The 13,603-nt window shown below is 56.7% G+C and overlaps 1 protein-coding gene across 1 annotated transcript in view; it reads right to left on the bottom strand.

Annotated features, from left to right (window-relative positions):
• The window catches only part of ZFHX3 (zinc finger homeobox 3), a 208,796-nt gene that overhangs the window by 66,103 nt on the left and 129,090 nt on the right, over window positions 1-13,603 (bottom strand). Inside the window, 1 exon segment of the mRNA XM_048515775.1 lies at window positions 144-2,899. Coding sequence (XP_048371732.1) covers window positions 144-2,853 — 2,710 coding nt within the window. The 5' untranslated portion in view covers window positions 2,854-2,899.

The following is a 13,603-nucleotide window of genomic DNA, read 5'->3' as shown; positions in this document are numbered from 1 at the left end:
ACACACACCCACGGCACAAGAGCCCCCAAAACACCACACCCACGCAGCCGGTGAAAGAAGGGGTTCCCAGCGGTCCTCCCCACTGCACACGTGCCTGCCAAGAGCAGCCCCCCCCCGCCCCCCGAGACACACGATCACCTCACCTAGTGATGGGGCCAGGGAGGTGGCCGGGTTGGTGGTGTCCAGCTGGAATCCGCCCATCAGGAACGGCGCCTCCGAGGCAGCGCTGTCCATCTTCAGGGCGGGCAGGGTCATGTTCTGCGCCAAGTAGTACTGGTAGAGCTCTGCCTCCGCGGGCAGGCTGCCCAGGCCCAGGTGGCGGCTGTGCTGCATCTGGCTCATGTTCTGCTGCAGCAGCATCATGTTGTGCATGTGCTTCTCACTGGTCATGTGAATGCGAAGGTTCCTGGCAACGTTGGTCTCATAGTCACACACCTCACAGCGCCAGGTAGGTTTGCTTTTTGGTTTGGTGGGGGAGGGGGCCCCACAGCTGCTCCCCATGTTTGCTGCGGCGGCGGCGGCAGCGGCGGCGGCAACTGCCGCAGCTGCTGTCGCCGCCCCAGCAGAGTGGCTGAACACCTGCTCCCCACCCCCGTTCTGCAGGTTCTGCATGTTGTTGAGGTGCTTGTCGGACTGCATGTGAATACTGAGGTTGCCTTTGGTCGTGGTGGAGTAGTTGCAGACTTCACACCGGAAGGGCTTGTAGCCACACGTGTAGCTCTCGCCCCGGGCCAGCCGAGGGTGGGGCTGCCCACTCTTGCAGTAGGCACAGGAGCCCCCCGGCTCCGGGTGCTTCTCCTTCATGTGAGCCTCCAGCGTCTGCTGGTACTTGTAGTGCCAGTTACACTGGGGACACTTGAGCGTCTTGCAGGAGTTCCGCGAGTGCATCATGGTCATGTGGCCGCCCAGCGACCGGGAGGAGCCCAGGACGGTATCACATTTGGGGCACTCCACCCCACTCCCCGAGGGGCATTCCCCTCCCCCGAGTTCGCAGAGGGGCCCAGGATGCTGGTGGTGGGAGGCGTAGCCCCCGTCCTCGCCCTCCCCGCTCTCATTTGGTTCCGGCAGGATGGAATTGTCTCTATTGGCACTTTCGTCGCTGAAGTCCAGCCTCCTGCTGCCCTCACTGCCCTCACTGTTAAAGCTTAAACAATTCCTCCTGTTTGCACCGTCTAAGACAAAGGAAGAAGAAGCCGAGTTTGAACTCGAAGAAGCCGCACCCCTGGACAGGCTCTGGAGCACGGGAGGCATTAAGGGAGAAATGCTTTGGTTTGAGAGCGCGAGGTCCTTCTTGCTGCTGCTGCCGCCGTTGCCGCCGCCGTCACTTGCCGCAGGCCCAGGCTCCCGGGGGGTCCCGTCCTCCTCCAGCTCATCCTCCAGCTCACTTGGGAACAGCCCTTTGCACCCCTCCTCCTCCTCCTCCTCCTCCTCCACCTCCTCCTCTCCTTCCTCCCCAGCCGACTCCACTTTCTCTGAGAGGCGACCCTGGTCAGCCAAGTCTTGCTTCTCGCACTCGGCTACCCCAGGGTCCTCAGAGGGCTTAGGCGGACTGGAAGCCAGGGGACCCAGGGGGACTGAGGTAATTGGGGTCTTCAAAGCTGAACTTGTTAGCCCTCCAAGGTTCAAGAGCGCCCCAGGCGCCAAGAGGCAGGACTGGGGCTGTTCGGCTCTATGAGCAGCCTCCCCGTGGCCACCCTCTTCCCCTTCCATCCGAATCCCACTGAATTTGCCATAGAAACTGTGTCCTGGGCCTATGAGGTTAGCTGTGGAGACTAAAGGGTGTGGAAAGTTTTTGGTTTTTGGTTCCAAAAAGCTGATGAGCGGTTCTTTGTCTTTGCCTATCCCTTGGATGAGAGCGGAGATGTTCTTATTGCTAAGAATTTTCCGCTCCTCCTCACTCAAAGTCATTCGATGGTCGTGCACCGCATGGGTCACAAACGAGCGGACGTACCCAAAGGACAGCTTGCACAAAAAACACATCAGGATGGGCTTCCGCTTCCCGTACAGCACAAAGCCATCGAATTTGGAAAGGTCCACGTTATTGGGAACATCTTTGGATACGCAGGAGCTTTTGGCCGAGCCGTCACTGTTCAGGTAATCCTTGTTGCTTTTGTGGCGCACATCAAAAACTCGGAAGCTGTGCAGGACAGGGCTGACCCCTGCCAGGGCTGAGGTATTCGGGAAGGCCTGGTCCGAGCCCTCAAACCACTTCCCGAAGGACGAGGCTATGTGGAAAGTGTTGATGATCTGCGGGTAGACTGCTGCGGCAGAAGCGGGCTCGCTTGGTTTGCCCCCCGCACTGGGGAGAGAGTTCAGAAAGAGGGAGGGGAGGGCCCCGCTGCCGGTCCCGTTGCCAGCCCCACAGACTCCCCCGCTCTGGACCAGCTGGCTGAGACTCTCCACAATGTAAGCCGAGCCATCTGGCTGGTAGACGATCTCCCCAGCCAGGTTCTCCACATCGGTCTCCTCCTCCTCCTCCTCCTCCTCCTCTTCCTCCTCCTCCTCCTCCTCGCCAGAGTCACTCCCGCTCTCCTCGGGCAGTGGGAGCAGCGCTTGGGAGCCGCCCAGGCAATGGTGCTCCATGTAGGCCTGCAAGGTGGTGAAGGAGGTGGTGCATTCGTTGCAGCTCACCTCCTTGCCGGCCGGCTCAGCACTGGGGCCAGAGACCGCGGGGGCCCTGTCCGTGGAGCGCTCGCTGAAAGGAGCTCGCTGGCCGCCTAGGGCTCCGTGGCTCCCTGCCTCAGACTGCTCCGTGGCACCAGGCGGGCTGCCAAGTTCAGTCCACGGCTGGGGCGGAGGGAGCGCGCACCCATGGTCCTTCCCCGAGATGACGGGCGAGTCACAGCCTTCCATGTCGAGACCCGCATGGAGTGTTCATTGCACCCAGGATGGCTCGGACCTGAAAGCAGACACAGGGGGAAGGGAGAGAGAGAGAGAGAGAGAGAGAGAGAGAAAGAGAGGCAGATCAGTCAGGAGGAAGCACAGGCAGCCGTCCCACACCACTCCCGCCCGCTGCCGAGCCCGCAAGAGACAGAGGAAAGGGGGCGGAAGTGCGCAAGGACCCCAGCGGCCCACTGCTTGGCAACAGGGAAGGGTGGAGTTTGGAGGCATCCCAGGACCACCAGAGGGGACTGACGTTTGTTCCCCCAAAGACCGGAGGGACAGGAACAGCAGGCCGGCCTCCTTCAGGGACTGACAGGGCCCACAAACACCACTCACACAGGGTTATCCCCCCCTTCCACTGCTTTATTCTGAGTGGGGGGGGGGGTCAGAGCAAAGGGTCCTGGCTCCAGGCTGCCCCGTGACTTCCCAGCCATGCAGGGCTTTGAGCCCACGCCCCCATGTCTGGTCAGCTGGCTCCTGAGATGATACAACTGCAACATGCCAATTTATTGTAGAAGGCTTTCAATGTGCCAGTTGGCAAGAACCCCCCCCCCCCGCCGCCCTGATGAAGGCCGTACCCTCACTTCCCTCCCTCGCCTGTGATTGCTGGGACGCAAGGGTGGGGTGGGGGAACCACAGAGAGGAAAGGGGTGTGCAGAATGGCTTCACCAGCTCTGCTCCGTGTCCCCCTCCCCCGCAAGGGGCTCCTGGGCTGAAGAGGGACCCAGCGCACGGCTGCCAAGAGCTGCGAACTGGACGGAGAACATCCCTTCAGATATATTTGGCTGCCTCTGGGTGTTATGGGGGGGGAATGGGGGGGCGCGAAGAGAATCCCAGCATGGCTACCCCTGCCAAATGCCTTCTCTGACTGATGCCACTGAGATGCACCCAGAGGACTGGGCCTGCTAAAGGAATCCTAGTTAGACCCACGGCTCTCTGCTATCCCCACAGCAGTGGAGGGACCGCCCACTCTGCAAAGAAGAGGTCACACAGGTGCCCTGGTGGAAGGAAAAGGTGCTGCCTCCAGACGGCCCTCCTGCCAAGCACCGACCTGAAGGACACTTGGAAAGGCTGGGAGCTGCTTTCAGCTCCCTCTGATACCCGGACAAAGGCTGGCGGCAGAATGTCCCCTACGCAGGACGCAGCCACGCTGAAGCACCTAGAAACCCACCTGTTCCAAAACCCTGAACTGGAAGGGGACCGCAGGGCCAAGGGAAACGCACAGTCCCCCTCCACCACCTGCTTACAAGGCCGAAGTGCCGCCCCCCCCCCCACCCCCACCGGGCCTTGGCGGCACTTCCCGAAGCATGCAGAGAGGCAACTCTGCCTCTGCTGGGAGAGGTCTGGTCTCTTGTGCGGTTCTTTTCTCACACGACAAACATCTTGGCAACCCCTCTGTTCTCTGCAGACCAGCCCATCCTCTTGCTGGGCGACAGACCTCATCTGTTCCCCGACAGAGTTCCACTTTTGAAGAACTTCGCAAGGAACAGAGAGCCAAAAGCACAAACAACTGCTCCAAACCAACAGCCGGGAAGAGAAGTTGGCCTTCTCGGCAGCGCTGCAGATTGGCTGCGAGTGGCCTGATTGACAGTTTGGGCCAACGGGGTTGGCAGGGCTGATGGGGCGGGAGGGTTAACAGCCTGATTGTAAAATCAATGTCATAAATGCTTGGTAAGTTACAGGAACAAGCGGGAAGAGGAGGCTGCGATTGATAAAGGACTGCGGCTTTGATGCTGCACTGGGGACTTGTTTATTGACAAGAAAGCCAATCTCCTCTGCAGACCAGGCCAGGCCAGAGAAACCGGCAAATGCCTCCCAATTAATTGGTGGGCTCTTTGGCCTCCCGGCTACTCGGGCTGCCCTCCCCCTCCCCTGCAACAAGTTAACCAATCAAGGCTCTTCTTCCACCTCTGGGCTGCCGACCAAAGGCCTCAGGAGCAACCCACCTGCGGGCATCAGCTCCACTCCCAAGAGCTGGGCCGGTCTGGCCGAGGCCCCACCCAGGGATGCTCAGGGCAGCCACGGCCACTCCACTGAACACTTTCCAGTCCACTGAGAGGCAGCAGGCTGGCAGCAGCCACCCGCCCCAGGAGCCAGTTCCACCAGGCGTGTCTGAGCACGGTACGGAAGGTCCAACGGCTCAGCCAGAGGCATCTTAATGCACCGCTCTGCTTCTTCCTGTGGTCCCCCAATCCCAGTCCAACTGGGCTATTGGAGTCCTGACTGTCCAGTTCAAATGCTGGCACACCTTGTGATCCCCTGCCTGCCTGCCTGTTTGCAATCCATTTAAAACATACCCGTCATCCACCTTCAGTCTCACTGAAGAAGGGGGACTATAAATGAAAGCAACAATAATCACAGTCTCTGGCACCCATTTGGGGCCACACATGTCTTTATGAGGAAGGTGGGCAGAGTCCAGACTCTTCCTCACATGTATTCATCCATCTGACACAATCTCCTCTTGAGCTCTCCCAGTCATTAGGGGGAAAGGAGGCAGAAGGCAACTCGGCAGGTCGATCGGAGCTCTGTCTGCAAATAGGGCTTCCCGTAAAATCAATGCTCTTCAGTCAGAGAGAGCCACAAGTCAGAGCCCAAAGCTCTCTCTTTCTCTGGCTCCTACTGGGCACCAATCCATTCCATTCCAGGCTGGCTCTCACCGTTCTCTCCCTACCCACCAATCCTTCGAACGTGGTTGCATTCTTTTCTGCACCCACAAGGCGGGCCACCAACATTGGAGGAGCGGTCCCTCAAGGACGGCGTCCTGCCCCATCCTGCTGTGACCAACCAGTTGCCTGGCAGAGCCACCGAAGGGGGCACGTGGGCTGAGACCGTCTTCGCCAGGGCTGCCTCTGGCACTGGGATGCAGAGCTCAGCGCCCCTCCATGAATCGGCCTAATCCCCGGAACGAGCCCACGAGGGCAAGCAGGCAGCAACTCCGAGCAGCCCGGCCCAGTCCAGGGGCGTGGCCAGAGATCCCCCATTCCCACTTCTAATCCAGAGGATTTGTGCCGCTGCAAACCCGGGAGCACCTGAAGAGCTCCGTCAGGGGGAGCTTGCTGGAGCCGTGGGGGGGGGGGGGAGCCTCGGCCCAGCACTCTCCACTCCGCCCCTTCTTGGTATCCTCGGGGAGAATTCTGGCCTGCTGCCTTCCATTTCTTTTCCATGGTGACAGAAAGGAGCACTGGTGATCAGGGGGCTTTGCAAATATTTTGCACCCCAAACCCAGCTTTTGGACGGGGTTATGGAATTCATGAGCCCTTGTCCGAACTGAACCCAGAAGAGCCCCGTCGGACCACAGCCTCGGGGGGGGGGGGGGGATGAAACAGCAGCAAGGCCAGCCAAGCCCACCAGCATTTGCAAACATCATGAATCCCCCACCAGCCTCACTCTGCTGGGCAGGGGGCTGCAAAGAAGCCACGGCTGGATGCCTGGCAGACAAGGGGTCGGCGCTGCTAGTCCAGGTTTAGAAGCTACACAGTGCTTCAGACTTCAAGTAAAACACCCGGCACAGGGGAGCTCAGGGAAGGGGCGGGGAGAGTGACGGGGGAGTCCAGGAGAGAGCCAAGGGGAGCCCAGCAAATCCCCACCTGCCGGCCCCGACAGAGAACGTGACTGGCTTGGCCCACAGGGAAGCAAGCAGTCTTGCCCAGGGCGGCATTCAAAGGACCCGGGCTTCCTCCTCAGCTACACTGAGGCAAACCCTCCTTCCCTGGAGAGGGCATCAACCTTCACAGGAGGCCCCCCCAGTGCCCCTCCCCCAGGGAGGCTTGTCACCAGCAGCCATGACCGGCAAGCTGGCAAAACACAGAGGCGCCCTTACCAGGCCCAGCTAGACCCTCGGGCAGAAACAGCTGCCCACTGCTCACCCACCCCCAAGGAGACAGAGGGGGGGCTGCCCACGTGAGCACCCACAAGGCCCCCCTCTTCTCTTGCCCCCCATCGCTGCCTAGCATGCCTCCAGGGAGCTCCCAGAATCCAGTGCACCTCTCCCTCCCCAAACCAGACCCCCACAAGCATCCTGCAAAGCAGGTCCGGTGAGAATGAGCAGCTGCCCCAGGCTTCTGGGGGGAGCAGGCGCCAAAGCCCTGCCTGGGCTTCAAGGTCCAGCACCTGACAACACTGGCTCTCTGCAGGGGTGACCCAGGAGCCTGGATGCCTTTTCCCCGGCAAGGCAGAGCGAGAGGCAGGCTGCTTTTCATTTCACCAACAGGACAGCTCTTTGGCACCTCTGCCAAGCAAACTGGAGCCATGATCTTAAGGTGAGCAGACTGGGCCAGGGTTCAGTCAACGGCAGGCACCCTGCTGGGCCCAGAAACGCCCCCTTGAAGCCCAGTGTTTCCAGCAACCAGTTGATTATAAGGTCTCTTGGAGAAGTAACAATCTTGTTTATCATTTTGCACCCAAATGCTCTGTTTTCAGCCGTGAGCGTCAGCACGAAGGTCTTGCCCCTGCCAGCTTCTAGGTAAACTTAACTTTGCATCCGTCAAAGTGGGGCTGGGAGTGGGGGGTGAGGTGGGGAAATTCATTCCCTGAGCAACCACTTCCTACACTTGGCTCCGGAATTCAACTAAATTGAGCTCTTTTGAGCAACAACGGAATGATTGGAAAGAGGGAAGGAGCGAGGCTGGGGGTCGCCCGACTAATTCTGAACTGGACACTCCTCACGTGGACGGTTAAATCCACAAACGGGGGCTGCACACACACAGGGAGAGAAAACGTGTTTGTGCAACCCTGGGTCAGCCTTGGGGTTTGAACAAAAATCTTTGGCATTTTTTTGACAGTTGTAATAAGTTATTATACCACGGCAGAGGAAACAGCCATCATTTGGAGGGAGCTCTCCTTCTCTTGTGGGGGCAAGTGGAGCAGCCCCCCTCCCCCTCCTTCACAGAGGCCAAGCACTTCTGCCGCCTGCTGTCTGGGGGAGAAGCCACTGCGGCCCTTCCACAGGACACTCCTGGAAGAGGTGAGTGATGAGCTCTGGGAGCAGAAGAGGCAGGTGCGGTGCCCAAACACACCTGCGGACCTCACGCCAGGGAGCAACCGACACAAAACAGCCTCCCTGGGCTCAACTCTATACCTTCAAAATATTTGTACCTTCTATTTGACACCTACTGACTGACCCCTAAAGGCAGGCACCACTGAACAAAAAGTTTCCATAACATTTTCCAATAATACAACAATTCTTTATGCTCACAAACTATGCTTTTACTATGCTATAACAGGAAGGGGCAGAGCTTTTATTTGTGGTGGGGGGTGGATTATGCTATGACTCTTCCCTTTAAGGAATAAAATAGCCACATGAGGATCAGAGTAGTTGAAAGGTGTCTAGCACAAAAACTCAGAGATAATACAGATACAACTAAATGACACCAACCCTTTAACACACAGCAAAGTCCAATCTGGGGACAACGAGAGCATGAAAAACCACAGCCAAACGCAGCTTCCCAAGGACAGGTTGCTAACCGACATGCCAGCCAAAGCTGGGAACAGAGGAGACAGCACCAGCCAGGCTTCACATCAGGTCCTACCTGCAAATCCATAAGCTCCACTGCGGACCATGACTCAAAAGGAGTCTTTTCTGGACTAAACTTCAGTGTTTTGGCCCCTGCAGCCCATGAACCCCTCCTCAGCTGGTAAACCCAGGAAGGGACCACAAGCAACGGAAGCTGGCACCCCCAAGTGGGACACAGAAAGACACGGCACCTGTGTGCATTGCAGACATTTGTAGGACAACGTGTACCCTAACTGTAAAAAATCATTTAAATACATTATAAGGATGATACATTCTAATAAAGTCCTGGAAATGTTCTGACAAAAGGAACACACCACTCTTTTCTGGTCACTTTCTCCAGGAAGGGAATCTGTCTGGGCAACCACAAGCCAGCGTGATTTTTTGGGGGGTTGGGGGGACCCCTGGGGCTGAAGAGCGATCATCTGACCCTCAAAGGGGGTCAAGATGGGCAAGGTGTTTTCTCCAAGAGCCCCCCCCCCCCCCAGCAGACACAGCAGGGCCGTTTCAGAGGACGCAGCCAGTTTCTGAGCCCACATCTTGCTCTGGGCGCACTGAAGGGACACACCAAGTCCTGCCTTTCTGGACACCAGCACTGAAAGGGTTACCTTACAGCTTGGCCTCCTGCTAATTGTAGGGTTTTATTTTTATTTCTTATTACTCTCTCCCATGCCTGAGGAGGTTATATTACCGGAACTGACACAGTGGGAAGCAGCAGCAGCAGCAGCCCTGTGTAGAGCCCTCGGAGGAGATGATGCAATTTCATTTTCATTGATCAGAAATCAGCAGCGCAGCAAATGATGGGAAATTCCATTAAGAGAAGGATTGGGCCCCCAGGCCCAACTCAATAAGCCCCAAAGAGGACGCAAGCAGCACCCAGCATCTCTCCGGAGTCCTGCTCATGGCAGGAGGCAGAATTCAGCCAATGCGCAGAAGCAAAACCAAACCCACCTCACAGGGATGGCACGTGTTTGAACCATGCTTGACTCCTCTAGTTCTGTGACATAAGCGGAGGAGAAAAGGCCAGCAAAGAAACATGGGCACCTTGGCCCCAGGAGAGACAGTCTTTTGGAATCTCCAAGCCGGGAAAGGGGGGGGGGCAGGTCAGCCTGTGCCCAGCCCACAGCGGCTTCAGGGCCACATTCCAGCACTGCCTGAGTGTCAAGTGGGCCCCCTCCTCCCGCCCTGCAGCAGTCCAGGGGTTAACTAAAGCAGACCGCTCTTCCACAGCTGTTAAGGTAATCAATACCGCTGAGATACTAAAGGAGCAGAAGCCACATTATTGATTGCCAAGCAGATGATAAAACTGTTTATTATGATAATTGTAGGGGCCCTGCAAGAGGACCGCGGGCGGCCTTCAGCCACTTCCCAAAAGGCTAGGGCAGCTGAGCCCCCTCCTGGCCACGGAGACCCTCGGAGGAGGGAGAGGGCTCAGAGTGCACCAGGGAGGCCACGCCAGGCCCTTCCGGATCCCCCCAGCAGGGGCCAAGGACCAGGAGGCTGCAGGCACCTTCCATGGAGGCCCCACCAGAAGCCTGGCCAGAAACACCACCCCCTCCAGAATCAAGAACCCCTCGAAAACCAGGTGGTTTCCAACATCAATGGATGGCCAAACCCAATCATTCGCCCAATATTCCCCTCGCCTATCATGTCCCGCCCCCCACACTGGCTCTTCGGCACATCTGGCCAGCTCCTGAGGAGGACCCTGGTTGCTTGAAGCAGCGGGAAGAAGGGGTGGACTTCACAGAAGGCTGGGCCAGACCGTCCTCCTTTGCGTGACCTTGGGGTAAGGCCAAACAAACATCACCGGGCTTGGGCCTAGATGCCTCCGGTGCTATTCAGCAGTCTGAAAGTTGCTCATTCGACCACTTTTACACTCTGCATCCAGAGAAGCTGGAAAACTTCCCAGATTCCCCTCCTTCCTCAAACCTTCCTTGCTGTGAAGCTTTGGAAAAGACTGCAGCTAAGCCTGGACAGTGACCGCGCAGGCAGGAAAGTTCCGTTTTCCCCAAACCTGCCAACACCGCAGCCAGTTCCTCCACCCAGAATCGAGGGGGACGGATTCTTTAGGAAGTATCAACATCTGCATATCAGTATTTTGAAGCAACATCAGAGGAATGTGTTATCTGAATTCCCAAGCAGGCAGGCAGGCGGGCAGATAGGTCTGGCAGCTTTCGTCAGGGAGCTACAACGGGAAAGATGCCACTCTGAAACAAAACAGGCTAGAATTGTGCTTTTGAAAAATGAAAGTTGGGAATTCATAAAATCCCTGGGGGGTGGGGAGAGGCCACTGTAGGGAAACCTGCCTTGCAGAAGCCACACTGCTGCGGCACCACACGACTGGCCGCTGGAGGGGCCAAGAGGAAACGACACATGCACGCTCCTCCTTCGCAAACAACAAGGGGATCACTTGAGCCAGGGACCTTCCTCCAGGAGACTCCCAGCCACCCACGCAAAGCAAGCTCCTGCTGGGCAAAGCAACGAGGGCAGCAGCAGTAATTGCAGCTACTAACTAAGCTGGACCACAATAGTGAAAAATCTCTAGGGGCCCCAACCCCCCCCCCCCACACACAGGCATCTGCTTGTGCTCCAAAGGGGAGACTCAGCAACATTTCTGCAAGACACCTGCACTTTCCCAGGCGTTAATTACCCAAAGACAGCTACTGAGGAAGTGAAGGAGGTGACGAAGACTTCGAAGGCCACCCAGGCCAGGCCAGGCCAGGCGTTTGCCGAGCAGATCGGCCTGCAGTGAGTGCCCGTTGGGATGCAAAGCACAGCCTGTACAGGGGGTCCCACCCAGCCCAGAGGGAGCTGCAGGGGAAGCCTTCCCTGCCAAGGGTGTTACTTCCCTCTTCCCAACGCACCCGGAGCCTCTCCATTCAGGGCAAGACGGGATCCCCGAGGATGCCTCACTAAGACTGAGGAAGACCAACCGCCTGCCACTCCCCTCCACTCCTCACCACTGGCCCAACCAAAAGAACCGGCCACCTGTCTGCAAACGGCTCTTGCTTTGAGTCCAAGTCAACCGGAAGCAGCCAAGCCCCGTGCCCGGCCCCACGCACCACTCGTGGCCGCAACCCCAGGCATGTCCTTGGCTTCCGGAGGCTTCCCAACGCAGGCCCCAGCATCCGAGCAGCCCAGACGCAAGACGGGAAGACGGGGACAATCCATCAGTGGCGGTTTCATCTGGCTCCAAGTGTAGGGAGAAGCATAACCAGGCTGGAAGCTGCTCCAGAAGCTGCGCCAGGCAGCACAAACCCCAGTGGGAGGCGCCCAGCCATTGCAGGCACGGAACCGAGGCAACGCTTCTTTCCAAGGGCAATCCCTCTCCCCGACCCCCCCCCCGGAGGTCCAGCAGCATGTCTACAGGACTGGGGGGGGGGGGGGAAGCAGAGCAGCTCTCTGTGTATCAGAACCAGAACAGCCTTTTGCCACAGAAAGAGAAAGGTTTTCAGTCTCTATCTTGTGAAGGCAGACTCCAGAGACGGCTAAAGCCGGTCAGTGCATGAGTCAACGGCCAGCGGACAGATTACCCATCAATGGAGGGGGGGCACACGCAGGTTGCGAAAGCCCAGCAGGAGAAACCAGCAGCTCTCCACACCAGAAAGAGTAAGAGTCACTCTGCCAATCCCCACTGTTGTCACTGGTTGGCAAGAAAGACCCCCTGCCAACACACACACACACAAAAACAGTTGAGTAGCCGGCACACAGGGAGCTGGCACACCTGCCAAGCCTAGTCTGAGCGCTTCACCCAAAGCTCCTCATGCCAAGCCTCTGCCCAAGGAAATCTGTGGCAGCCCACCCCAACACTGCGCGGACCAGGGAGCTCTCTTGCACAAGAGACGTGTGGGAAATGGCAGCCCAGGAAGCCTGGACTTCTGCATGCCCCAAACAGTCCTTGAAGTCTGAGTGCCTTTGGAATTTTGTAATCCTACTGGAGTCTCAGTGAGAAAGGCAGGCTACAAATGAAGCAAATACAGTAACAATCAAGCGAATGATGCATTGCACGAGGAAATGTGTTGTGATCAGAATGTGTTTAATTGGGTAACACTCCACCCTCACACATGAACCATCGGTGGGTGTCATCTGCTCCTCCCGGCACAAGTCATTCCGCCCCCCCCCGCCCCCATCCCCCCAGTGCTAAGAAGCCCCCCAAACCTGCACTTCTCATCACTTTTTCCTTACATGTTTTCCGCCTCCACACTCTCTTTCCTAAGATGAACTGAATACAAAACAGACAAAGCCCGGATTTGCCTCAAGGCATGCATGGCGCGTTCTATCTCAGCACCTTTCCTAATAAACCACAGCACAGAACTTGCCTTTTCACCACTACAGCACTGCCATTGTCACTAAACTACCCACTATGACACCAAGATTTTCTTCCCAGTTGGTCCCCACCAGTTAAAGCTCAGCAATACATCCATAAAGTCAGAATTCCTGCATCGCTGGACATTGTACATCCCCCCCCCAGGCTGGAGAGATTCCACTGGGGCATTTGACAGCCCCCGTCAGCTTTCACAGTGGGTGTCCTTTGGGTTAACAGAGCATTGGGCCATTCCTCACCTGCCTCTTACTCCAGATTGTGCATTAACACAGATCGACAGGGGACTGAGCTGAAGACTTCCCTCCATGGTCAGAAACAGCCACTCGTGCTGACCTTTTGTTTCAGTTCTTTTCACTTGAACAGACCTGGCTGCTTATCCCATGGACTCCCAGATTACTCAGGAGCCGCTGGTTAAAAGTCCTCTGAAAGTCCAGGTTACTACAGCATGGCTGAAACAAAGGAAAATCCTGGCTCACTAATTTCTTCTTTGCTTATTGATGCCTACAAACTCTTCCAAGAAATTGGTGAGGCAGCCCTTCCTTTGAGGGAACCATGCTCCAGCAACACCCTTTTCTTTAATTTGCTCAACAATTCTGCCACCAATAATACTTTCAATTAATTTATCCCAAACAGACAGCCTAAAAAGTCTAATTTCCTGGTTCCTTGTTGAATTCCATGCTACGTTGGCTACTTTTTTCAATATTCTGACAAGGAGGCTAATTTTAATAACTTTTGTTAGGCAACCAGCAATTTATTTTTATTTCATTTAGTTATTTATAGCCCACCTTTCTTGTGGAGACACAAAGCAGATTACAACACACAAATAGTACAATCAGCAAATGAACAGTGCAGTAGGACACAATGGGAGAACCACATGAACCACAAAG

Source organism: Sphaerodactylus townsendi, linkage group LG14, assembly GCF_021028975.2.
Source record: "Sphaerodactylus townsendi isolate TG3544 linkage group LG14, MPM_Stown_v2.3, whole genome shotgun sequence".
Classification (NCBI taxonomy): Eukaryota; Metazoa; Chordata; class Lepidosauria; order Squamata; family Sphaerodactylidae; genus Sphaerodactylus; species Sphaerodactylus townsendi.
The sequence above is the reverse complement of the archived record's forward strand: the minus strand, read 5'-3'. Positions and strand labels throughout refer to the sequence as shown.